The 27,307-nt window shown below is 47.2% G+C and overlaps 1 protein-coding gene, 4 non-coding genes and 1 pseudogene across 5 annotated transcripts; 4 read left to right on the top strand and 2 right to left on the bottom strand.

Annotated features, from left to right (window-relative positions):
* TRNAM-CAU (transfer RNA methionine (anticodon CAU)) lies at positions 1-73 on the bottom strand. The gene has a single exon. It is a non-coding gene; the product is annotated as a tRNA-Met (tRNA).
* Positions 74-5,070: 4,997 nt separating this feature from the next.
* Positions 5,071-5,152, bottom strand: TRNAL-AAG (transfer RNA leucine (anticodon AAG)). The gene has a single exon. It is a non-coding gene; the product is annotated as a tRNA-Leu (tRNA).
* Positions 5,153-6,488: 1,336 nt separating this feature from the next.
* On the top strand, positions 6,489-6,561 carry TRNAM-CAU (transfer RNA methionine (anticodon CAU)). Its single transcript has one exon. It is a non-coding gene; the product is annotated as a tRNA-Met (tRNA).
* A 7,511-nt stretch (positions 6,562-14,072) lies between these two features.
* On the top strand, positions 14,073-14,146 carry TRNAT-UGU (transfer RNA threonine (anticodon UGU)). Its single transcript has one exon. It is a non-coding gene; the product is annotated as a tRNA-Thr (tRNA).
* Positions 14,147-22,109: 7,963 nt separating this feature from the next.
* LOC114199750 (olfactory receptor 2B11-like) lies at positions 22,110-23,045 on the top strand (annotated as a pseudogene).
* Positions 23,046-26,485: 3,440 nt separating this feature from the next.
* LOC114199751 (zinc finger and SCAN domain-containing protein 31-like) lies at positions 26,486-27,307 on the top strand. The gene is given in 3 exon segments (XM_088023783.1): positions 26,486-26,657; positions 26,660-26,873; positions 27,134-27,307. Coding segments are annotated over 3 exon segments (432 nt in total). The 3' UTR covers positions 27,180-27,307.

Raw genomic sequence — 27,307 nt, 5'->3', positions numbered from 1 at the left:
TGCCCTCTCTGAGGCTCGAACTCAGGACCTTCAGATTATGAGACTGACGCGCTGCCCACTGCGCTAAGAAGGCACCTGCTCGGCTTCCCTCCAGCAGGATCAGTCATTCTAACGCTCTCCAGTTCATGTGCCATTTCGGAGGAGTTCGCGTTTTGTCCGGAGTCGTGCACCCGAGAGAAGAGTGTGCGCCGGGCCGCGTACGCTTGCTGTTACCCGAGCACCTCGCCCCGGTGGATCGGAACCGTTTCCGGAGCTCATCGTCGATGACACCAACAGGGGATGCTCCCACGTCGCCGGGAACACCGCTCACTCCCCGGAGACCCCAGACTCGGCTCGGTCGCGTTGCACACCGCTCCGCGTCACGCGCGCACGAGGGGAAGGGCCCGAGCCGGGTGTGCACGGACCTCCAGACCGCGACAAGGACAGGCGCCGCCCGGCGTGGCCCCGACCCGCCGCGGTCCCCTCGCCGGGCCCCGCAGCTCCCTCGCCCGCGACCCGCGTCCCCGACCGCCGCACCCCAAGTCCCGCATCGCGCGCCGCGGCGGGAACGGGGGGCCGGGGGCGGTGCGACCCCTGAGCAGCGGGAAGGACACACCGGGTGTCAAGGCAAGACCACCCGCTGAAGCGGAAAATGTCCTGACTCTCTGGGATCCGAGTGCCAGTCCGCATACGCCATTTGTGAATCTAGGAAAAACAATTCACTCGGCTTTCTTGCCAATGGAAGTTACTTAATTTGAAAAGCTCCGTTATCTGTAAAATGGGGTAACATCTCACGCTATTACTTCAAAGACGGAACACTTGACACAAACCGTTGTTCAGTGGATTCTCCTGACTGATACGAGTAATGGTAGTAATAGATATAGCAAGAAAAAAAAAGTGCAGATTTGTCGCGTGGGTGGGTGGAGGAATAAATATATACATGAGAATATGAGAAAGGTTGTAACTCAAGTAAACATAAGTAGATAGAGTATTCAAAATATGGTGTGAGTAGCTATCTAGGAAAACCAAGCTCAATATATCACCTGTAAGAATAAAATAAATTTGAAATTCATATAAATTTTAAAAGAAGAGGTAAAGATAAAGGCTAGTATCCAAAATCTATAAAGAACTTATCAAACTCAACACCCAAAGAACAAGTAATCCAATCAAGAAATGGGCAGAAGACATGAACATTTTTTTTAAGATTTTACTTATTTATTTGACAGACAGAGACAGTGAAAGAGGGAACACAAGCAGGCAGAGTGGGAAAGGGAGAAGCAGGCTCCCACTGAGCAGGGAGCCTGATGTGGGGCTCGATTCCAGGACCCTGGGATCATGACCTGAGCCGAAGGCAGACACTTAACGACTGAGCCACACAGGTGCCCCTGAACAGACATTTCTGCAAAGAAAACATCCAAATGGCCAAACAGACACATGAAAAAGTGCTCAACATCACTGGGCATCAGGGAAATCCAAATCAAAACCTCAATGAGATACCACCTCACACCAGTCAGAATGGCTAAAATTAACAAGTCAGGAAACAACAGATCCTTGGTTAGGATGCGGAGAAAGGGGAACCCTCCTACACTGTTGGTGGGAAGGGAAGCTGGTGCAGCCACTCTGGAAAACAGTATGGAGGTTCCTAACACAGTTGAAAATAGAGCTACCATACGATCCAGCAATTGCACTACTGGGTATTTACCCCAAAGATACAAAAATACAGATTCAAAGGAGTACATGCACACCAATGTTTATAACAGCAATGTCCACAAGAGCCAAACTATGGAAAGAGCCAAGATGTCCATTGACAGATGAATGGATAAAGAAGATGTGGTATAACTTATCTTTGATAAAGCAGGAAAGAATGTCCAATGGAAAAAAGACAGTCTCTTCAACAAATGGTGTTGGGAAAATTGGACAGCCACATGCAGAAGAATGAAACTGGACCATTTCCTTACACCACACACAAAAATAGACTCCAAATGGTTGAAAGACCTAAACGTGAGACAGGAGTCCATCCAAATCCTAAAGGAGAACACAGGCAGCAACCTCTTCGACCTCAGCCGTAGCAACTTCTTCCTAGAAACATCACCAAAGGCACGGGAAGCCAGGGCAAAAATGAACTATTGGGATTTCATCAAGATAAAAAGCTTTTGCACAGCAAAAGAAACAGTCCACAAAACCAAAAGACAACCGACAGAATGGGAGAAAATATTTGCAAATGACATATCATATAAAGGGCTAGTATCCAAAATCTATAAAGAACTTATCAAACTCAACACCCAAAGAACAAATAATCCAATCAAGAAATGGGCAGAAGACATGAACAGACATTTTTCCAAAGAAGACATCCAAATGGCCAACAGGCACATGAAAAAGTGCTCAACATCGCTCGGCATCAGGGAAATCCAAATCAAAACCTCAATGAGATACCACCTCACACCCGTCAGAATGGCTAAAATTAACAAGTCAGGGAACGACAGATGTTGGCGGGGATGTGGAGAAAGGGGAACCCTCCTACACTGTTGGTGGGAATGCAAGCTGGTGCAACCCCTCTGGAAAACAGTATGGAGGTTCCTCAAACAGTTGAAATTAGAGCTACCATTCGATCCAGCAATTGCACTACTGGGTATTTACCCCAAAGATACAAATGTAGGGATCCGAAGGGGTACGTGCACCCCAATGTTTATAACAGCAATGTCCACAATAGCCAAACTGTGGAAACAGCCAAGATGTCCATCGACAGATGAATGGATAAAGAAGATGTGGTATATATACACAATGGAATATTATGCAGCCATCAAAAGGAATGAGATCTTGCCATTTGCAACGACGTGGATGGAACTGGAGGGTGTTATGCTGAGTGAAATAAGTCAGTCAGAGAAAGACATGTATCATATGACCTCACTGATATGAGGAATTCTTAATGTCAGGAACAAACTGAGGGTTGCTGGAGTGGTCGGGGGTGGGAGGGATGGGGTGGCTGGGTGATAGACATTGGGTAGGGTATGTGCTACGGTGAGCGCTGTGAATTGTGCAAGACTGTTGAATCACAGATCTGTACTTCTGAAACAAATAACGCAACATATTTTAAGAAAAAAGAAAAAGAAGAAGATAGCAGGAGAGGAAGAATGAAGGGGAGTAAGTCAGAGGGGGAGACGAACCAGGAGAGATGATGGACTCTGAAAAACAAACTGAGGGTTCTAGAGGGGAGGGGGGTAGGGGGATGGGTTAGCCTGGTGATGGGTATTAAAGAGGGCACGTTCTGCGTGGAACACTGGGTGTTATGCACAAACAATGATTCATGGAACACTACATCAAAAACTAATGATGTAATGTATGGTGACATAACATAACAAAATAAAATTTTAAAAAAGTTAAAAGAAGGTATAAAACCACAAATTACTAACATTCCCAAGACAGATATTTTTGTAACTTTGTTGTAGAAAACTAATTTTTGCAAAAAAAATCAGAAAAAATTAAAGTGACACAACTCACCATATTAAGACAACAGTCTGCTTAGATACACTCTCATCCCCTCAAAAAAAATGTATAAGCAAAATGAATAATCAAATGAACAAACTGGGAAAAATGTGTAAATTGTGTTATGAAGAGTTAATTTACCTAATATAAGTAAAGAAACCTCAGCAAGAAAAATTCTAACTCATGGGAAAAACTTGCAAATGATATAAATACTGAGTTCATGAAAAGGGAGAACCAGGAGCCCCTGGGTGGCTCAGTTGTTTAAGCTCTTGACTCTTGGTCTTAGCCCAGGTCTTGGTCTCAGGGCTCTGAGTTCAAGCTCCATGTTATAAAGAAGAAAGATGAATATTTACAAAAGTGTGAAAAGATCATTAACTTTACTCTCAGGAGAAATTCAAAAGTGAAACTAAAATGAGATGCTACCTTTTACCTCTCAGATTGGCAAACAAAAACCATTGTTTGCGGGAGTGTTGCCTGTTAGCATTCAAACAGACTGAATTAGTTTCCTACAGCTCCTGGAGCAAATAACCACAAGCTCAGGAGCTTAAAGCAGCAACGGATGTATCTCCTTCCTCACAGTTCTGGAGGCCAGAAGTCCAAAAGTCTGAATTACTGGGGGGAAATCAAGGTGTTGACAAGGTCATACTGGCTTTTCAGGCTGTAAGGAAGAATGTGCCCTTGCTTTTTTCAGATTCTAGGGGCTGCCAGCGTCCCTGGCTTGTCTCTGCCTCTGCATCAACAAACCTTCTCCCTTTCTGCCTCTCTCTTGGGCAAAGGGCATAAGGACACTTGTAATGACATTTAAAGTCCGCTTGAAAAATCCAGGATAAATTCCCCATCTCAAGATCCTTAACTGAATCTCTTCTGCAAAGACTCCTCCAATATTTGGCCATATAAGGTAATAGTTAAGCTTTCAGGAATTAGAACAGAGATACCTTTTTTGGGGGGGGGCGTTTTTTCAGTCTACCCCAGGCATTAACGCCCCGATTCCTCCACCTACAGGCAACGAATTACCTGGTCCTAACTTTAGTCTCCTTCTCTGTAAAACAGGAATAATAACATAAACTTCTTATGTAATACTGAGACTATTTTATGACTTAATATATGTAGGAAACTTATGACAATATCTGGATCTTAGTCAGAGATAAATGGCAATTAACTGTCATTAGTACAATGCTGGTCAGGGTGCAAAAGAAACTATCCCTTCCCGGGAGCTGCAGGAAGATAAATTGGTTAACATTTGGGGAAGACTAAGACAAGACTTGCCAAAATTTCCATCACACATATGCTTGACTGAGCAATTGTGCTTTTAGAAAGTTCTCGAATATTGCATCTTTCTGAAATGCGGTTATAATTTATTGCAACGTTGTTTATATAAGTAAACGTGGCTGGTGGAGCCAAGGTGGGGTGTTGGTGTGGAACAAGGTGGAATTAAAGTACACTTTCAGGTGTATATACTGTTACATTTTTGTAATTGTGAAGTGTAGGAAGGTCTTACTCATTTCTGTATGAAACCTTTGACTTTAGATATGTATCACCAGCAGCCAGACTGTCCTGTTTCTAAGATTTTCCCAGGGGCTTGGTCGAGTCAGCTCGCAATATAAAGACTGGCAGCGGTGGGATTCGAACCCACGCCCCCGAAGAGACTGGAGCCTTAATCCAGCGCCTTAGACCGCTCGGCCACGCTACCACACAGTCGACTAGTCTTCTTCTGGATCCTTTAAGTCTGTAGGCGGGCTCCTCCCCCACTCCCCCCACCTCCCATCCCCGGTTCTTTTCTCCAGTGTTTCTCCGGGACCCCTGCGGTCAGACCCCTTGCAAAATTCGCAGATGGGACTTTCGCCCCGGGGGTCCCGCGAGGCCCCGATTGCGGGGCTCCAGGTCCGTGGATACAAAATCGAGGGCGTCTCCAGACGTGGAGGGGTCCCTGCACCTGCTTCTGGTGAAGTGGCGGACGGAAGCAGCCTGCAAACAGACGTGCTTTCGGGGCGCGCGTCCGCGGTCTGCAGGTGCGGTCCACCGGACGCGGGAGAGCCCCCCGGGGAGTGCCCCCCAACCCACCGTTCTCATCCCAGCCGCCCCACCGACAGCCACGGGGCCGCTGCGAGTCGCTGAGGCTGGCTGGGTCTCACTGTCCTCATTGTAAAGTGGACACGATATAAAAAAAACTTGCCCAAAGAAAAGGGGTAGATGATTGATTTTTATCCATTCCTGGAGTGGCTTAAAGAGATTTTCCCAGTAAAGCTTAATATCATTACTCGTATCAGTCAGGAGAATCCACTGAACAACGGTTTGTGTCAAGTGTTCCGTCTTTGAAGTAATAGCGTGAGATGTTACCCCATTTTACAGATAACGGAGCTTTTCAAATTAAGTAACTTCCATTGGCAAGAAAGCCGAGTGAATTGTTTTTCCTAGATTCACAAATGGCGTATGCGGACTGGCACTCGGATCCCAGAGAGTCAGGACATTTTCCGCTTCAGCGGGTGGTCTTGCCTTGACACCCGGTGTGTCCTTCCCGCTGCTCAGGGGTCGCACCGCCCCCGGCCCCCCGTTCCCGCCGCGGCGCGCGATGCGGGACTTGGGGTGCGGCGGTCGGGGACGCGGGTCGCGGGCGAGGGAGCTGCGGGGCCCGGCGAGGGGACCGCGGCGGGTCGGGGCCACGCCGGGCGGCGCCTGTCCTTGTCGCGGTCTGGAGGTCCGTGCACACCCGGCTCGGGCCCTTCCCCTCGTGCGCGCGTGACGCGGAGCGGTGTGCAACGCGACCGAGCCGAGTCTGGGGTCTCCGGGGAGTGAGCGGTGTTCCCGGCGACGTGGGAGCATCCCCTGTTGGTGTCATCGACGATGAGCTCCGGAAACGGTTCCGATCCACCGGGGCGAGGTGCTCGGGTAACAGCAAGCGTACGCGGCCCGGCGCACACTCTTCTCTCGGGTGCACGACTCCGGACAAAACGCGAACTCCTCCGAAATGGCACATGAACTGGAGAGCGTTAGAATGACTGATCCTGCTGGAGGGAAGCCGAGCAGGTGCCTTCTTAGCGCAGTGGGCAGCGCGTCAGTCTCATAATCTGAAGGTCCTGAGTTCGAGCCTCAGAGAGGGCACGAGAGTTTTGTCGCTTGGACACAGACCCAGCGCGCTTGGGAAAGAAGCGAGTGCGCGGAGACAGGGACGCGCTCCCCAGGTTCCCCAGACTGACAGCGGGGCGGCCGCGGGGCCGACTCCTAGTCCCGGTGCCGTGATTACAAATGGGGGTGGGGGCTGGAGTCTTGCAAGGGCTTCGTTGGGGAGCCGGGAGCGACAGGATTTTTCAACACCGACGGCGGTGCATACTAGTATCCGAAGTCTGTTTTAATGGCCTATCTGCTGCCCTAGAAATTTACCAGAATCTTAGTCCCTTAAAGCAGCATATCCACTCATGATCTTACAGTCCTGGAGCTCGGAAGCCCGACGTGGGTCCTCTGGGGCTCAAAGCGAGAGGTGGCAGAGCTGCCTGCCTTCCAGAGGCCCCAGGCGAGACTCCCTTCTTGCCTTTTCCGGCTTCTAGCGGCTGCCCACGTTCCTCAGCCCCTGACAGGACCCTGTCGCTCTGACCTCTGCTTCTGTCGTCACAGCTTCTCCGCCTCGGACCCGCCTCCCACCCTCTTCCAGGCACCTTGTGATTACCTGGAGCCCACCTGGGGAAGCCAGGACACTCTTCCCATCTCAAGATCCTTACCTCAGTCACATCCTCAAGGTCCCCTTTGCCACGCAAGACGACCTGCTCACAGGTTTCGGTGACTAGGAAATGGAGCTCTCAGGGAGGGGTGGGGGGGGTGGGAGACACTGTTACACCTAACACCATCTGCCCCGTGGTTCCCAAAGACCTACACCTCTCCCACGTGCAACGATGCTCACCCATCCCAATGTCCCCCAGATCTCAGCTCAGTTCAGCCTCAACTCGTGTACGTGCCCCCAAGTGGGCGTGAGTTAGGCTCTATGTAGAAGCCATTCTGGGCACAATTCCTCTCCACTTACAAATCTGTGAAAGCCACAAGTTCTCTGCTCCCCAAAATGCAATGGTGGGGCAGGCACCGGATAACCATTGTAGACTTTCCCATTTAAGAGGGATACACTCGAAGGGCAGGAGGCACCAGTCCTAAGTAATTGCACAATGAATTTTCCAAATCCCTCTCGGATGCTCAAAACTCAGCCAGGCAAACAACACTGTAGCTGAGCTTCGAGGCCTGGGAAGCATCCCCTCAGGCTAGAGTCCCTGCCCTGGGGGGCAGGCTTCCATGTCTGTGGTGGCCGGTCCACGTCTGCCAGCCGGTTTCCTCACTATAAAATGTGGGGGGTTCAACATCTTTCTTTCCGTTTGCCCTCTCTCTGTGCGAGCTGGCAGGCTGTCTGCCCGTGGAACACTCTCAAGGCCTTCGTGGGGCTCCTGCGTGTGCCGTGAAGAGTCTGTGGGGGTACGCAAGCATAGGGAGGGGGAGCAGCTCTGTCCTGAAGACACCAGGCTCCCAGACTGCCCTGTTCCCTGGAAGACTTGAGCTGGTGTCCCATCGCCACACCTCCTGGAAGGTGGCTTGAGGTGGCAACGGTAAGTCATCACTGAGATCCCGCGTCTACTCATGTACTTCTTCTCAGAGTCCATTCGGCAGGGATGAGGAGTGGTGGAGACCCATATCGCCACGGCCTCTGCCTCCACCCTGTTTCTTTCTCGCCACGACCACTGCCTCTACCCTGTTTCTTTCTCGCCACGACCACTGGCCCAGGCCCGGGGAAATCCCGTAGTTTGGGGAGATGTCTTCCCCTCCTCCAGCTGAAACCTGGCTCTCTTCCAGGCCTTCTTTTCTGAACCTCATGCTCCGCCAAGTCAGACAGCCCCGCCTGGAAGCCTGCCGCCCTCGCACCGTCTCGAAAGACTGTGGCCCAGCAGAGGAGACTCGTCCCAGTGGAGAAGCTGAGCCAGGGCCTCTGGGATCTCATGGCCGTGGCTATCAGGAAACTTTCCGAACAGCACATTCGATGGCACCAGCTGAAGCCTCTCAGCACCTCTGGGTTCCCTGAGCTTTTCTAATCACAGAGCCCAAGACCTTCCGTGCAGGAAGTTGGTCGCCTGGAATCCGTGGGTGCCATATTCCTCTTCTGCACCATCCCTTAACAGGAACCACCTGACTGGTTTCCTTTTAACATGAACCACAGGTTTCCGCGCACATTTTTAAAAATTCTGGACTAATGGTTTTCATTTGGTGTGTTATCACCAAAAATGGCATTTTTCCTTTTGTCGGTTTTAAAGTTATACATCGTATCTCTGTGTTAGTGGTTACCCTACACCCGAAAACAAGTAAGTACACATTAAAACAAAGTTTACTTTGTTGAACTTTAATCAGTCCCTTTTTCTTTTCTCTGGATAACGAAAGGACCCTAGTGCATTTTAAATTCATTAACCATTTCTCCTGACCTATGTAAAATTGATGTGTATCTTTTGGAAACCCTGTTAGATATTATCACGCTTGTTTCACATAGGAAAATTCATTCAAAATGTCCACATCCTTATCAATTCCTTCTCATCCCTTTTTAATTTATTTTTAATTTTTAAAAAATATTTTATTCATTTATTTATTTGTCAGAGAGAGAGCACAAGCAGGGGGAGTGGCAGGCAGAGGGAGAAGCAGGCCCCCCACTGAGCAAGGAGCCTGATGCGGGACTCCATCCCAGGACCCCGGGATCCTGACCTGAACCAAAGGCAGATGCTTAACCCGCTGAGCCACCCAGGCTCCCTTCATTCCTTTTTTAAAAAGGGAGGTGCAAGGGCCTCTGGGTGGCTCAGTCCTTTAAGCATCTGACTCCTGATTTGGGCTCAGGTCATGATCTCAGGGTTGTAAAATCAAGCCTTGCATGGGGTCTGCATTCAGTGGGGAGTGTGCTTAAGATTCTCTCTCTTCCTCTCCCTCTGCCCCTCCTTCCCCTGCTTGGGTGTGCATGCACTCTCTGTCAAAGAAAAAAAAAGGGTGGGCTACAGCATTTTCTGAGGCCCAGTTCATATGCAGTGCACTGAATATACTCAAATGAGCACATTTTTTAGTTTTGTGACATGATTACACCCATAAGACCATCACTGACACCCAGGTTCTAGCGTATCCATTACTGCCCAAACTACTTTATGCTGCCCAGTAATCAATCCTTCTCCTGTCCCCTGCAAAGCATTTTTCTGTTGGTCACTATAGATTAGTTTGTATTTTCTGTAATTTTTATTACCTGGAATAACATAGTGTATATCCTTGTGGATTAGCTTCTTTCCCTCATCATAGTTATTTTGAGATTCACGTATGTCTCCTATTACCACTAGCTCATTCCCTCTTATAGCTGAGTGGTGTTTCAGGGTATGGGTAGACCCCGGTTTAACTACCCACCCATCGAAGGACCTTTGGACTTCCAGTTTTATGCTATTAGAAATAAAACTTCTCTGAACATTCGTATCCAGGCTTCAGGTGATGTAAGTTTCATTCCTCTGAGATAAGTAAGCACCAGTGTAATGGCTGGGTCATGAGATCGTTGTATTTTTAGTTTTTCAAGAACAAAACATTTTTTTATTTGCTTCAAACAGGCCATTATCTTTTTAGACATTTTTAAAACCTTACGTTTTTTGAGCAGTTTTAGGTTTATAGAAAAAATTGAGCAAAAAGTACAGTTTACATATTACCTCTTTGTGTCCCCCACTAATTTCCTCTCTTATTATCTTGCGTTAGGCTGGTGCCTTTGTTGTTATAATCAGAGAGCCAATGTTGATACATTATTATTAACTAAAATCCACAATTTCTAGTAAGATTCAACTTTTGCATTGAGCTTTCTATGGGTTTTGACAAATATGTAATGACATGCATCTACTGATACAGTATCACACAAAATCATATTTTCCTGGCCCCAAACACCTCCTGTGTTCCCCGTATTCATCCTTCCCTCCCTCCTCCAGAACCCCTTGCAACACTGGCCTCTTAACTGTCTCCATAGTTTTGCATTTTCACAATGTCATAATGTTGGAATCATACAAGATGACTGGCTTTTCAGATTGGCTTCTTTTACTTCGTACTACGTACTTATGATTCTTCCATGTCTTTTTGTGATTTGGTAACTCATTTCTTTCCATCACTGAATAACATTGCACTGTATGGATGTACCGCTGTCTGTTTATCCATCCACCTAATGAAGGACGACTCGGTTCCTTCCCAGTTTTGGCAATTATAAATAAAGCTACTATAAAGATTTGTGTACAGACTTTTGTGTGGTTGTAAGTTTTTAGTTCATTTGGGTTAAGTGCGGAGAGGCGTTACTGCTGGGTCATATGGCAAGACCGTGTTTAGTTTTGTAGGAAACTGCCCGGCTATTTTCCACAGTGGCTGCAGCATTTTGCATTCCCACCAGCTATGAATTAGAGTTCCTATGACTCCACATCCTCACCAACAACTGGTGTTGTCAGGGTATTGGATTTGGGCCATACTCATAGTTCTCTAGTGGTATCTTATTGCTGTTTTAGTCTGCAATCCCCTGGTGACATATGGTGTTGAGCATCTTTCCATATGCTTATTTGTCATCTCTATATCTTCCTTGTTGAGTTGTCTGTTCAGATCTTTGCACATTTAAAAAACTGAGTTGTTTGGGACTACCTCAAAATAAAAAAAAAAAAAAAGCTTCTGCACAGCAAGGGAAACAATCAAGGAAACTAAAAGTCAACCAAGTGAATGGGAGAAGATATTTGCAAACGACATACCTGATAAAGGGTTAGTATCCAAGATAGATCAAGAACTGACAAAACTCAACACCCACAAACAAATAACCCAGTTAAAAAATGGGCAGAAGACCTGAACAGACATTTCTCCCAAGAAGACTTACAGGTGGCTAACAGACACATGAAAGGATGCTCCACATCACTGATCATCAGGAAAATGCAAATAAAAACTACCCTGAGATATCACCTCACACCTGTCAGAATCAGCTCAACGGCTCCAGAAAAAAGAAGTGTTTGCGAGGATGTGCAGAAAAAGGAACACCTCTTGCATTGTTGGTGGGAATGGGAATTGATGCAGCCACCGTGGAAAACAGTATGGAGCTTCCTCAAAAATCTAAAAATAAAACTACTCTCTGATCCAAGAATCACACTACTGGGTATTTACCTAAAAAAATATAAAAACACTAATTCAAAAGGATACATGCACCCCTATGTTTATTGCAACATTATCAACAATGGCCAGATTATGGAAGCAGCCGAGTGTCTACTGATGGATGAATGGTTAGGGAAGATGTGGTTTATATATATATGATAGAATATTACTCAGCCATTTAAAAATGAAACCTTGCCATTTGCGGCGACATGGATGGAGCTAGAGAGTAAAATGCTGAGCAAAATCAGTCAGTCAGAGAAAGACAAATACCAGATGATTTCCCTCATATGTGGAATTCAAGAAACAAAGCAAATGAGCAAAGGGGGGAAAAAAAACAAAGGCAGAGAAAACAAGAGAGAGCAAGAAACAGACTATTAACTATAGACAAACTGATGGTTGCGGGGGGGGGTGAGTGGGGGAAAGAGGCATAGGGATTAAAGAGTACGTGGGAAAACAGTGTAAATTGAGTTGTTTCTTTTCTTATTGTTGTGTTTTAAGAGTTCTTTGCATATGTTGGGTGACAGTCCTTTCTCAGATATGTCTTTTGCAAATATTTTCTCCCAGTCTGTGGCGTGTCTTCTCGTTTTCTTATCAGTGTCTTGCAGAACAGAAACTCTAAATTCTCATGAAGTCCAACTTATCACGTTTTCCTCTCATGAATCATGTTTTTGGTGTTGTACCTAAGAAGCTATCAGTGAACCCAAAGTCACCTGTTTCCCTCTGTGTTACTTTCTAGGAATTTCATGGTCTTACATTTTAGATTTAGGTCTAGGATCCATTTTGAGTTAAGTTTTGTAAAAGGCATAGGTCTGTGTCTAGTTCTGTACTAGATTCATTTTTTTTTTCTGCATGTGGACATCCAGTTTTTCCAGCACCATTTGTTGAGAGACTATCTTTGCCCCATGTACTGCCTTTCCTCGGTGATCAGGTGACTATGCGGGTCTATTTCTGGGCTCTCTATTCTGCTCCATTGATCGGTTTGTCTATTTTTTTCACCAACACCACACTCTTTATTACTGTCACTTTATGGTAAATCTGAGCTCAAGTAGTGACAGTCCTCCAACTTTGTTCTTCAATTTCGCGTTGCTTGTTCCGAGTCCTTTGTGTCTACATGTAAACTTTAGAATCAGTTTGTCAATATTCATGAAATAACTTGCTGCAGTTCTGCTTGGGATTGCACTGAATCTATAGGTCACGCTGAGTCTGGTCTCCGGTACGCGGCGGGCCGCGTCTGGGGCCTGGTGGGGGGCAGCAGGGAGGTGTTTCGAACTCTGCCGGTGGAAGTCAGAGAGCCTCCCACCCCATCCCCGCATCCCCCCGACCTGAGCTGGAGTGGAGCTGAAGTCCCGGTTGCGCGTGCGGGACGTGTGTGTGAGAGAGAGACAGAGACAGAGACAAAGACCCAAAGTTTAGGGCAGGGATCCGTTCGTATTAGTGAGGGTCTTCAGGCCCTGCCGGTGGGAGAGTAGAGGTCCCGGCGGCCCGGAGCCCACAACGCGGTCTGGGTCGGTCCTGGGGTCTCTTCCCTCGCCCAGCCGAGCCTCCCAGCCTCAGCCCCTACGCCCCTCATCTTCGGCGGTCCAGGCCCCGCCCGGAGACCCCCGGAGTCCCAGGCCCCTGCCACCGGCGCAAAGGGCCGCCAGGTGCCACCCGCCAGCCCAGCTCTCCGCGCCCCGCGTATGAGCTAGGGGAGGGGGTGCGGGTCACCGCGGGGGTGCGACCTCGGGTAGGGGGTGCGGGTCACCGCGAGGGTGCGACCTCGGAGGATGGTGTTAGAGGGGAGATCCGCGAGCTGATGACGCATTGCCCTGGATATGAGGCCTTGGTTATGCGGGAGTGGGCAAAGCAGTGGTCCGCAGGAACCATAAAGCTCCCCACCTTAGGAGGGTCGTACCTGGACCCAGGATACACCTTGGGCCGGGCGGGGCCCCCTCCGCCTCCGCCCCCCCCCGCCCGCCCTCCACCTGCGCTTGTGTGACCGGTCTGAGACGGCGACGTGACTGACGCAGCGGAGGTCCGCATCCCCGCACCCTCTTCTCGGCCCCCGACCCCCGGTCGGAGAGCGGGTGCCGGACGCCCCAATCCTGCGGGCCAGGAGTCTTGCACGAAGCTCCTTTTCAGAGATCCTCGTGCATTCGAAGGTAGCGTCTACGTTACAAAGGACGAGGTGCAGCCCCAGCGAGGCGTGCTTTGGGAAGACTTCATCCCAGTTGGGGAGGGAAAGTGGTGGCCGTGACTGTCACTGAGGGTTATTCTCGGGCTGAGTGAAGTGTTAGGAGTCCTAACAGGCAAGCTGTGCCAAGCGGTTCCCGCTTATGTCAGCTCTGCGGCGCAGCCAAGGAAGCAAAACGTCTTCTCGGAATTCGTCCAGTTTCTCACGAGAAACCGCTCTGCCTTCCACCCGCCCTGGCACGAATATTTAATCTAATAGCAAGGACAGATCTAGCATTATCTCAGACGTGCGCGTGGGCTCCATGGCTTAGCTGGTTAAAGCGCCTGTCTTGTAAACAGGAGATCCTGGGTTCGACTCCCAGTGGGGCCTTGGCTTTTCCTCTTCTGGGAAAGCTTATTTCTGCATTAACCCCCTCTGCTCTTTATTCTCCACTGTATTCATTGTTACGCTAAATTCTGATCCAATCACACCTAAGCGGTTGTTGACTGCAAAATTCTCACTTGCAAGGAAAAGGGATGTATTTCTTTATGATCAGAGTGAAACTGAATGAAAATGGACTTCCTGTGGCTCTGAGAGCTGAGAAAGCCAGAAATCCGTACCTTCCTTTGTGATATCTTTGCTGAAGCTCCTTCCTGTCCTCTCTTTTTTGGGGACGGATGGGGGAAGAACAACAAAAATGTTCCCAACTCTTAAAGCCTTTTTCTGAATTCCCATATAATCGATTAGTGATTCGAGAGAACCTAGCATGTTATGTTTTACATATGATTTTCCAAATACTACTAAATTATAAAATAGTAATGTATATTTTCTTATATGTCTTCAGTCTTCAAGGAAGGGTTTTAGCCCCCAAGGAAATAAATAAATTAGCCCCACTGGAAGCTGAATTTTAGTTCTGCAATTAGAAACACAGAATGATCCTATAATGCAATGATTCCCAAGCTGGGTGTGCATTTAAATCACCTAGGGAGCTTGTTAAAATACAGTGTCTTGGGACGCATCCCCAGAAGTTTTAATTCTGGTTTGGTGAAGGACCCAGAAATGCATACTTTTAGCAAGTAAGTACTCCAAGTGATTTTGAAGCAAGTGAATTACATTTGCAAAACCCCACATTACAGACATAGCTGAACAAAAAGTGAGGTCAACAAAAGCCCTTAGCACTTTGTACTGATTCAGGAACATCTACTTACCCTCCTATCATCAAATTAGAATTATTCTAATCCAAACTGAATTGATCTCTATCTCCTAGGCTCTGTCTGCTTTTGCCTTGGACACCCTCTCTTCATCCCGATTCTTTCGATATAAACATAGCGTATTAGTCAGCAAGGGCCGCCATAATAAAATATCACAGACCGGGTCGCTTAAACGACAGAAGTTTATCTTCTCATCGTTCTGGAGGCCAGAAGTCCAAGATGAAGGTGCCCTCGGAGCTGGTTTCCTGGTGAGGCCTTTCCTCTGTCTTGCAGACCTCCACTTCCCTGCTGTACCCTCACATGGCCTTTCAAGGAGAGAGACAGTGAGACAGCCCTGGTATGTCTTTCCCTTCTTATAAGCCCTTATTAAGTGAGGGCACCGCCCTATGACCTCATTTAATCTTGATTAATTCCTTAAAGATCCTATCCCAAAATACAGTCGCATTAGCGGTAAAGGGCTTCAACATATGCTTTGGAAGGGGGGACACAGTTCAATCCATAACAAGTAGGAGAGGGAGAATTGTATGCCTTAGCTCTGAGTGACAGCTTCATCAGGACAGCATCTAATTCGCTAAAGTGCCACCTGAAGAGGGAGATTTGTGGATGTGATGAAAGTGTGGAGATAAAAGTATTGTCACAGAGTTAGCAAGGATTTGGCCTTTAAAGCACTTTTTTTTTAAAGATTTTATTTCTTTGCCAGAGAGAGAGAGCATGCACACAAGCAGGGGGAGCTGGAGGCAGAGGGAGAAGCAGGCTCCTGCCTAGCAAGGAACCTGATGTGGAACTTGATCCCAGGGATCATGACCCAAGACAAAGGCAGATGCCCAACCAGCTGAGCCACCCAGGCATTCTACTTTCAAAACACTTTTTAAATTACTTCTTCTGTTCTATTTTGTCCTGAGATGTGACCTGCTCTGTGATATTCTTCACATGACAGAGATGGCTGGAAATTGTACCTGCCTTTGTAAGAAATAAAAGGAGGACTTAATTTAACTAACACTGCGCTGAAGCCAGTAGATAAACAAGACGTGAACCTTGTCTCTAAGGAGACTTCAGTATATGGTTGAACAGGCCAAGTAAACACACACCCAAACACTACAGATGTAAGAAAACCCACGTTTACTCATAACATTTGCAAAGCATTCACTTCATGTTTGAATTCTGAAAATGTGTGAGCCTTGCCTATGGTGGACAAATGACACCTGTTTAGGCTTCAAGCTCCTCAACTATAAAATGAGGACAATAATAGTACCCGCCTCAAGGAATTGTTAGGAACATTATATGAGACCATTCATGTAAAGTATCTACATATATTAAGCTAATGTCATCATCATCATTATTAATGCAGTATTTGTTTGTTTACTGAAAATTGTTGGGGTAAATCCTACTCTCCCTTGCTATTAAGATGGGATTAATGAGTGGAAGAACTGATGTAATCTATAATCATAACCAGAACTGTAAATAAAAGATGGATACTGTTTCTCTAGGGAGATTCATTTGCCAATGACAGCCCCGCCAGGGCCACTGGCATAATGGGTGAGAACTGGTTTTATCTGCCTTTGAATCAGACTTGGAACCTATTTCTCCAGAAGTACATTCACCCTACCTGCCATATCAAGACCTTTAGTGGCTCTTACTGAAGCCCTAGCCAAATTGTACCTGCTTCCCTCTCTCAGGACTTTTGGAATCCAACCCTTTTGCAACCTTTCTCTTGACTACATTTCTATAGCGAAAGACACCTGTTGATACAAGTTCAAGTGAGAAGAGGTATGTTCTGGTGATGTCTCTTTCTATGCACACCAGCCTAGATGGCACTGGGTTTTGTTCAGTTTTGTCTTGAGACAGAAAATGAAGGTTCCGAATTTTGAACAAGATCAGGCAGGGTGAGATGACTCCATGAGCTAAATGATTTCTCATTAAGCCAGACCAATGGCTATCATTTGTTGAGTTCAATCTCAGAATTATGTCCAAGAATTCCTGTTATCTAGGAGACAGAGGAAAGAGAGCAGGTCAAATCACTAAAGATCAGTTCTCTAAAGGGCAATGCTCTGAAGATAAATTTGAAGATCAAACATTAATGAACAATGACCAGTAAGCCCAAGTACTGAGGATTTTTTGGGGGCGGGGTGCTGTGGGATCTTGTTTTACTCTTTTCCATCTTATATGCAGATGCAGGAACTTGCTGGCAAAGGTAGGTCAGTACATTCTCTGTCTTTGGATACGTGTTCCTTTGCCACACCTCTGCCTCAGTATCTGCCTCTGTCCCTGTCCTTGGCAGTTAAACAGCAACAACAAACCATCCTAGCAATGGATTCAGGTAGTTGCATGACATTTTGTGAAGGGGAAGTTGGTCAAGTCGACCTAGAGGTGTCTTGGGGAAGCAGGAATCCATCCTCTGGTGAATGGACTCTCAGGCCGTCTTTTTCAGGAGGCCTTTTTTGGTTGAATCATGTATTCCTATCAATTCTCACATACATGCTCCTTTCTGTTCACTGTTTTTCCATTCTCTCAGCACCTCACGCACAGCTGGCTCTTGATTTCCCAGATGACGATCTCAGCCTCTTTCCCTGGACTCCTGCAGATTTCCAGCCAACCCCCCAGCTTCCAGTCTCCTCCTCTTTGATCCCTCATCCAGTGGCTGTAGTAAATGTTCTGAGTGCTGCGCCCACTATTTCACAGCCCTTCCGAAAACATTTTCATTTGATCAGTCTCCTTAACCTAGTATTCAAGATTGTCCGTATTACCCAGGTTATTTTGACAACCTGGTTTTACTACACCACTTTATGTACCCTATGCTGCAATAATTGATAATGTGTGCCTCCATCCATCAAAAAATGTATACATACCTCCCTAATGTCCTTTGTCATCACTTAGGGATATTAAGATCCCCTTCCATTACTCCTTACCTTCTCACTTCCACAGCTGCTGTTAGTAACTTCAGGGCCATTTTTTATTTATCGTACTTCATATGTGCATTTCCCCCTTCTGTAAGTCTTTGGGATCATCTCATCCTGACTTGCCTGACTTTTATGAATAATGCCACCAGATGTGGGCCTTTTTTCTTTCACTATGCTTGGATACCTGGACACTCATGTCTTTTAGTTTTGGAATTTCTAAAGATAAATTCACTGCTGATTTCTTCCTCTATATTTTCTATATTCTTTCTAGATAGAACTCTGCCATTCACATTTGAATGTTGATGAGGGAGGAAGAACACTTATTTTCTAATCCCCGCTTTTAATACAGTGGAATAAGTTCTGGTACATTCACCAGGCAGGAAAAGTATGGGGGAATGTTTCCAATTTATCTCAACTCTCTCCTGTCCGATTTTAGAGGAGTTGATTAATAATACTTCTGTCTTCTCTTCTTGAATTCAAAACAAAATGAAAAATGGACATAGATGCCAGAGAAGATGATTAAAATTTGTTTGCATTATTGTTGTTAGAACTGTTTGAAGATCACGGTTTATGTCATGCAATCAAATCATCTTGCTTTTTCTCCACCCCTGAAAGCACTTACCCCATCAGTTACTGGCACAAATGGACAACCCCCCCTCCTCTGTCCCCAACACACACACACACACAACCACATGATGAATCTGTGCCTATAGGTCAGGCATATGGCAAAGCAGAACAGGATGAATCCTGAAGACAGGTTCGATTCAAACAGAGAGAAAGTGGCTGAGTCAAGCATACTCAGCTCCATTTGCAAGCCGACCCATCTTAATTTAACACTGTATGTTTTTTAAAAAAGATTTATTTATTTTTTAGAGACAAAGCTGCCCCTAACACCATGTATTAATTGCACTTCAATTTAGAAAAATAAAATAGGGGTGCCTGGGTGGCTCAGTCAGTTAAGCAGCTGACTCTTGATTTCAACTCAGGTTATGAACTCGGGGTCCTGGGATGCAGCCCTGCATGGGGCTCCTCACTCAGCAGTGAGTCTGCTTGTCTCCTTCTCCCTCTGCCCCTCCTCCTGCTCGCTCTCTTAAATAAATAAATAAATCTTTTAAAAATATATTAAAAAATTTTTTAAATATAATATTGTAAGTCATACTTCAATTTTTTTAATTAAAAAATTCAGTTTACCTATCTGATAAATTCCTTTTTCTTTCTCAAAACTACGAAAGCCTCTCAAGGCCTCTGCTTTCTCAGATCTTCTAAGATAACCACTGCCCAAACACCTGCTTTCCAGCTTCCAAAATACTGTTGACATTGCTTCTCTGTTGTCATCTCCTTTCCCAACCTCTTTTCCTTTGTGTTTATACCTTTTCAAAATTCTTTTAATGCCATTGTGGTAGACAACTGCCTTTGTTATATGTGTCATGTTTAACCTGAAATCCATATCTAATATTTGCGATTTCGTTCAGTAGCACTCACCTTCATGATACCATCAACATCTTGATTCCTGCCACCTCCAAATTCTCTTCACCCTTTACCTAGGATAGCACATCTAGGATAGCACTTAACACATTTTTAGTTATTCTTAGTTATTTATGCACATGTAGATAGATACTGGTGTATGATCTTCTTGGAATGGAGGATAGATCTGGTTAGTTTTCCTGCCCTGCAGTGCCCAATATTGTGCCCTGTGCTTAGTAGGCATAAAAGTTATGTTAATTTAATGAGTGAATGGATAAATGACTGTACATGAATCAGCCAAAATATTCTGATTTTAAATTTAAGGCCATATGCTATGTCTGGAGAATTGTAGGTATGTTAATTTTCTTTTATATACATTTCCTCTTATGAAATATCTTGCTTTCATGAATAGTTTACAAAGTCTTTAAAGGAAGAGGGGTAATTGTTGGATCATATGGTAAGAGTATGTTTAGGGGCGCCTGGGTGGCTCAGTTGTTAAGCGTCTGCCTTCGGCTCAGGTCATGGTCCCAGGGTCCTGGGATGGAGGCCCGCATCGGGCTCCCTGCTCGGTGGGGAGCCTGCTTCTCCCTCTCCCTCTGCCTCTACTTGTGTTCCCTCTCTCGCTGTGTCTCTGTCAAATAAATGAATAAAAAGTCTTAAAAAAAAAAGTATGTTTAGTTTTGTAAGGAACTTCCAGACTGTCTTCCAAGGTAGCTGTACCATTTTGTATTCCCACCAGCAATGAATGAGAGGTCCTATTGCGCCACATCCTTGCCAGCAGTTGGTGTCATTGTTCTGAATTTTGGCCGTTCTAATAGTCATGTAGTGGAATCTCATTGTTGTTCTAATTTGCATTTCCCTAAGGACATATGTCTTAGCCCATTTGGGCTGCTAAAACAAAATGCCCAAGACTGGGGGGCTTATAACTTTTATCTCACAGTTCTGGAGGCTGGGAAGTCCAAGATCATGGCACTGGCAGATTTGGTGTCTGGTAAGGAACCACTTTTTGGTTAACAGCACCTTCTAGCTGTAACCTCCCATGGTACAAGGGAGGTACAAGGGGTCTGTGTGTCCTTTTATTATAAGAGCACCCCTCGCATGCATAAAGGCCCACCTTCATGACCTAAGGCCTCTAAAAGGCCCTACCTCCTAACACTATCTCATTGGGAATTAGGTTGTAATGTATGAATTTGGTGAAGGGGGTGGGGATAAAACATTTAGTCTAAAGCAACATATGATGTGGAACATCTTTACATATGCTTATTTGCCACCTGCATTTCTTCTTAGATGAGCTAAGGTCTTTGGCCTGTTTTAAAATTGGGTTGTTTCTTTATTGTTTAGTTTTAAGTGTTCTTTATATATTCTGGATATTCTAAGTGTTCTTTATATATGTTTAGATATTTTATCAGATATGTCTTTTGCAAATATTTTCTCCCAGTCTGTAGCTGACCTTTTCACTTTCTTGGTAGGGATAGCATTGTCAAGCAAGGCAGCTTTACTAGACAAAAGAAACGTGCCTTGGCTAGAATGGGAGGGTGGGTGGCGCCACGAATACCCCGACGCCACATATATCCACGCTCCAGTTCTCAGAGCCCCACTCTCTCCCCATCAGTGCCCTGACGAACAAGAGATCTTCAGAACACTTCAACCCGCTTTCTGGTACTATTTTCTGTATTAGTCAGCGTCCGTGGTTGTAAACAAAGAAAATAATTCTGGGGGCGCCCGGGTGGCTCAGTCTGTTAAGCGTCTGCTTTTGGCTCAGGTCATGATCCTGGGATCCCGGGGTCCTGGGATGGAGTCCACATCAGGCTCCCTGCTCAGTGGGGAGTCTGCCTCTCCCTCCGCCCCTCACCCCGCTTATGCTCTGTCTCCCTCCCTCTCGCTCTCAAATAAATAAAATCTTCAAAAAAAAATTCTGAGAACTTAAGCAGAAAGAAGATATTGGAAGAGTGGTAGTTCACAGAATCAAAGTGAAAGGTGAAGAACCAAACTTGACAAACAGGCAGACATGAAGGGAAGCAAGATTTAGCCAAGATCCCACTCCAGAAAGACACCATGTAGGACATAACGTTAGTGCTGTCACCTGGGACAATAATCAGGAAGGCATCTGCTCCAACAGTCCCTTCCTCCCCCTCATTCTTTTGCCTCATTTTACTAAGATTCAAATCCTTTGTAGAAACATCTGATTGACTAAATCTAGATCACATGCACCCTTAGCAGCAAAGTTGCTGGGAGAATACACTGCCCACCTCCCAACAGCTTCTTTAATCATACAAAAGCGCCATAACCAATAATGTCCACTAACCTATCACACAGTGCTTTGATTTAGGGAAAAAATATTTATGTTTGAAACTTGTCTACTGAAAGGCCTTTTTTTTTTTTTTTTAAGATTTCATTTATTTGACATACAGAGAGAGAGCACAAGCAAGGGGAGCGGCAGAGGGAGAGGGAGAATCAGACTCCCCACTGAGCAGGGAGCTTGATGTGGCGCTCGATCCCAGGACTACAGGACCATGACCTGGGCTGAAGGCAGACGCTTAACCAACGGAGCGACCCAGGTGCCCTGAAAGGACTTTTCAAATGTTACTTTATAATGTTAATTGTAATTATTATATTCATTAACTTTGTGATTTCTGTTGAGGGTGTAACCCATCTCTCTTCCAAGAAAGTATACATTTTCTTCCTCATGTCGTCAAAACTTCTGCTAACTTGGGGTTTTTTAAATCACTCTTATCTTCTTTGATTTTAGCAAGTGTCTCCCGTCAAAATTCAACGAAGCACATGAATGAAAGTTTTCCAGAGGATTTCATTCTTATGGGCTTTACCAAATACCCTTGGTTGGATCTTCCTCTCTTCTTTGCCCTCCTGATCTCCTACACGTTCACACTGTTGGGAAATATTGCTATTATTCTGGTTTCCCAACTAGATTCTCAACTCCAAAGTCCTATGTATTTCTTCCTCACAAACCTCTCCTTTTTGGACCTCTGTTTCACCACCACGACTGTAACCCAAATGCTATTCCACTTGGGGGGCCCCAACAAGAACATCACTTACATAGTGTATGGCCCAGGCCTATATATTCCACTGGCCAGGCTGTACTGAATGCATCCTGCTTGGCATCATGGCCTTAGACCGCTACAGGGCTTGTGTAAGCCTCTGAGGTAATCTGTAATTATGGACCCCAAGCACTGCCTGCAGCTCTCCAGCACCGTGTGGCTCATCGGTCTGGCAAATTCCCTGCTGCAGTCCACACTCACGGTCCAGCTGCCCCTGCGTGGGAACCAGGAGCTAGACCACTTCTTTTGTGAGCTGCCAGGGCTTATTAAGATGGCTTATGTGGACACCATGATCAACGAGGTCACTTTAGCTGTGGTGGCCACCTTTCTGATAATGGGTCCCCTCTCCATGATTCTTGTCTCTTACAGTTGCATTGCCCAAGCCGTATTTCGAATCCCCTCCACTGATAAGAGACTTAAGGCCTTCAACACTTGTTCTTCACATCCACATCACTGGTGGTGTCTTTATTTTATGGCCCAGGCATCTACATCTATATGCAGCCCACGTGGGTAGCCCTCAAGACCTTACCAAAGCTCTGATGCTGTTTTACTGTGTTATACCCCAATGGCCAACCCATTCATCTACACCCCGAGGAACAACGATGTTAAAGGAGCTTTGAGGAGACTTCTCAGGGGGGCCATTTTGTCCAAAAGAATATGAGAAAATGATGCTTTATTCTGAATGGAAAAGCCCAACAATAATCTAAAATACATCCTCCTTTAAATATATGTTTCACAAAAATCATACCCGAAAGTCAAGAAAGCCTTCATGTGCTGCGTTTACCTACACCACTTCTGACACCAAGTATGTTGGGGTTTTTTCCACACCAGCCAATTCTCGGACCCCACCTGGGTGGCCTACAATTCAATTCAATTGTGACACTAACTACCTAGAGTTAGCACAGACTCCACAATTTAAGGGCTCAGTCCCACAAAAACAGCCTCTGCCTCGGACGAAAACACACATATTTGTCCATCCAGCAATCTTGTGAGAACCTATCCCCTAGAAATAAAATCATTTGTGCGTGCGGAAGAGATCATGCATAAGAATAAATATTGCCAAAAAAAAATATTGCAGACTTGTTCATAAAAAAATAGAAATATATTTTAGTATGCCTACTGATAGTAAATTAACTATTAAAATAAGTGCCTTAAGACCATTAAAAATAATGCTTAAGACTTATTCCAGATGACTTGGAAGGATCTACCTGGCCGCAGGGGCTCTTTACATGTTAATCATTCAATACTCATAACTGTCTGATGTTTATACTATTATTATTTTACAGAAAAGGAAAATGAGGCACAGAGACATTAAGTAACTGGATCTTGTAGGGGCCGCCCCAAGATGGGCCTCCTAGGCACGAAGATTATTTTGAGTTAAGGTTGCTGGAGGGGAGGTGGGTAGGGCAATGGGGTAACTGGGTGATGGGCATTAAGGAGGTCAATGGAAGTAATGAGCACACGGTGTTATATGCAACTGATGAATCACTAAATTCCACTCCTGAAATTAATACAGTATATGTTAACTAACTGAATTTAAATATTTAATGTAATTTAATGTAAATAAAAAATTTTTTAAAAAGCAATTGAAACCCAGCAGATTCTGGAAAAGTTCTTTACCTCCCTCCCAACTGGCTAAAAAGAATTTAGATAGAGGTCCCGCTCCAGGAAGAGAGCTGTCACCATGGATACCTACGTTATGGTATGAACCAGGGACGCTGGACAGGGAGGAACCTAGCAAGGCCTGTTTGATCGAAGTCCTCTATGCCCCATTGTTTCTGAGTGGCCATGAAAACATTTGTTTATCAAACATTTACTCTCTTTCATCTTCCTGAGGATTGCATTCCTTCCTTTTGAAGTCCCAGACCCCTACTAGGTTCTCCCTAATTGAGGATGACATTTGTACCTCATTTTGCTTGACTGTCTCTGGAGTTTCATGTCTGTCTGGCTTTCCCGCTTGTATGGTATCAAATTTGATTTTCTCTGGTTAATCTCTGAAAAAAATCTATTCAAAGCCCCCCCTCCCCAGCCACCTTACAGACAAAAGTCACAGGTGTCTGCGCTTGGCCCTACCTCTGTTTTTCTAGGTCACGGTGCCCTACATTCCGGGAACACAGACCTCAACTACAAAACACATTCTCCTCTAGCCTGACCACAACCCGCCCCGGAGGAGCCCCGGGCGGAGGCCCTAGAGAAACCTGCCAGCTGCCGCCCTACCTGGGCCGGGACTCGGGCCCTCCCCCACCCCCCGGGCGCAGCTGCAGCGCCCTCACACCCCGCAAAGGCCCAGCCTCGCATTTCGCCAGCTGCGTGGCCCCCTCCTCCCACGGAGTGAACGAACTCCGTCCCGCTAGTCGCCCCGCTCCTGGTGCGAGTCTCCGCCACCCGCGTCCCCGGCCTCCCCGACCACGTCGGTTTGGGTCTCTGCCCGCCTACAGGGCCTCGAAGCGGACGGGGCGCTCCTGCTCCCCGACGACCCGCCGCACGGCACCAGCAGCAGGCCGAGGCGCGCTCTGGAGCACACACCTCCGGCGCTCGCGCAGAGACGCGCACGGCCGCGTGATGACGTGCGCAGGGAGCGGATGCGGAAGCAGGCCCGCGGGGACAGCCACGCCCGCGGGGGAAGGGCGGGCCGACGTCGGGGTGGCGGTGGGCGCAGAGGGGAAGGCAAACGCGGGCGTTGACGAGGGACAGGGCTGGCTCGCCACCGAATTCCCGGGCGACCGTGCGCACCCGAGGCCCCTGCAGCGGCCCCACGGGCGGCCTCGAACCGCAGAGCCGGGGACCGCCAGAGGGGCTCGGCGCACTTCCGGGAGCGGGGGCCTGGGCCGTGGCGGCGGCCCCGGGGCTGAGGGGGGCCGCTCCTGGGCCCGGCGCCGCGGGCGTGAGGCCCCGCGGGCCGTCGGGTCTCTGGTGAACGCCTCCCCCGGCCCCGGCGGCTCCGGTCTCCCGCGCCGTCGCGAAGCGGAGGACCTCGGAGTGTGAGACGGGCCGTTCTCCTGCGATCTGGTGGGTCCCCGACGTCCAGGAGACGGAACCTTTCTGCAGTCCCTGCGTCGGAAGCGTTTTGGGACCCGAGTTTGAGGGACGTTTTCCGAAAGCGTGGCGCTTCTACGGTGTTTTGAAGGCCTAGCGCCCCAGGAGCCTGGGGCAGCGCACAGACAGACGCCCTGGTGGTTCCGTCGCGAGCCGCGACTGTTCGCGCGCACTGTGAGCTTCCTGTCGTTTCAGGGCGCGTTCTGTTGGTAGATAGAGCTGTCGCTTTGAGTACTGCCTTCAGGTGACTTTAAGGACGTGCTTCTGGTTTTCAGAGCGTGGAAAAGCGGTTGTGGACCTGTCGTAGCTAAGTTTTCCCCGTGCACTTGTCTGAGCACCCTTGTTTATCGCACAGTGTAAAGCGAACAATTCCCGAGCGAGTTTTGAGAAAGTGTGACAGCTAGTGCCTTTCGTTGGTCGTTTTTTCAGCGTAGCTGTGGATGACTTGCTACGCATCAGGCCGGCCTGGGCACCCCCTGCAGTGCAGCGCACAGAACAGGTGCAGCCCTGCTGCTGTGATCGTGGCGCGGCAGTGGCAGGGCCGCGCGTGACGGCAGGTGGTGGCGCATGGTACAGCGGACCACGCAGTGAGGGTCAGAGCGTGCTGGTGGCTGGAGAGCTACTTTATGTAGGGCGGCCGGGAGGTGGCTTCTTGAGCACGCCGCAATGGAATGAGGGGATGTCCCACGCCAGTGTCTGGATACGAGCGTTCCAAGCAGGTGGAATGCATTCACAAGTCTAAGATTGAAGAGGATTTCACTGGAGTACAGTGAACACAGCAAGGATTCGTAGGAAAAAGGTTATTCCTAATTTCTAAAATAGTCCTATAAATTTTCATTACCAAGAATGTCAAATCCCCAAGTCACCTACATCACTGTTAGCAAAATATCAAAAACCTCTTCTGTTGTGTTTTTCTTAAAGTGTCCTGGGCAACCTTTAATAGTACATAATAGATTTTCTTTTTTAACTGCTGCAGTTTTCCATCTTAATACTGGTCTCTATTTTGTGAAGGGGACTCTCCTTGGAGTATAAAGCCATCTGCAGGCACCCCTCCCCTGAGAGAAAATGGCTGCAGGTCTCATCATCCAGGATGGAGAACAAGAACCTGTGATGGTAAAGGTGGAGGAAGATAACTTTTTTGTACAAAAAATTGACTTGCAGAAAAACAGCCAGTCCCGTCAGGAGGTCTCCCGCCAGCACTTCCGGCAGTTCTGCTACCAGGAGACATCTGGGCCCCGCAGGCGCTGAGCCGTGTCCGGGAGCTGTGCCGTCAGTGGCTGCGGCCCGAGACGCACAGCAAGGAGCAGATCGTGGAGCTGCTGGTGCTGGAGCAGTTCCTGACCATCCTGCCCGAGGAGCTGCAGGCCCGGGTGTGGGAGCAGCATCCACTGAATGGAGATGAGGCTATGTTGGAAGAGAGCCTGGAAGAGAGTCTGATGATCCGGGATTTCAGGTGGGAAGAGGTGTTCTGTGGTGGCAACAAGCAGCATCTACTGGTTAGGTTCATAAGAAAGCAGTGAGGGCAGCTGTGAGCTTTTGTCCCTGTCGATGCTTCATTGTTTCTGTTGGTTCCTTTTTCTGTCTCATCTCTCCTAAGCCTGCTGAGTCCTTTTTCCCTGCCCTGTTTCTCCATGGGAAATGTTTCCTAAGGTTTTAGTTCCAGTTCTCAACAGCAGCTTCTTCCCAAGCTCAATGCTTCCTCCTTGTCTCCAGGGCACATTCCAAGCAGATGGACAGGAAGTGCTCTGGGAGGAGGTGATGTCCCTGGGAGCCACACCCCAGTCACCAAGTTATCAGCTCCAGCACATGGAGACTCTGCTCAAGGATGCCTCTCTGGAGCCCCTTCCCTACAAGAGAGAGGTGAAGAGGAAGTGGAGGAACCGATCT

This window comes from Eumetopias jubatus, unplaced genomic scaffold (assembly GCF_037043125.1).
Source record: "Eumetopias jubatus isolate StellerSeaLion01/CBP00866 unplaced genomic scaffold, mEumJub1_p1.0 scaffold_6, whole genome shotgun sequence".
NCBI lineage: Eukaryota > Metazoa > Chordata > Mammalia > Carnivora > Otariidae > Eumetopias > Eumetopias jubatus.
Note: the sequence above shows the minus strand (reverse complement) of the source record. Positions and strands in the feature narration are given on the sequence as shown.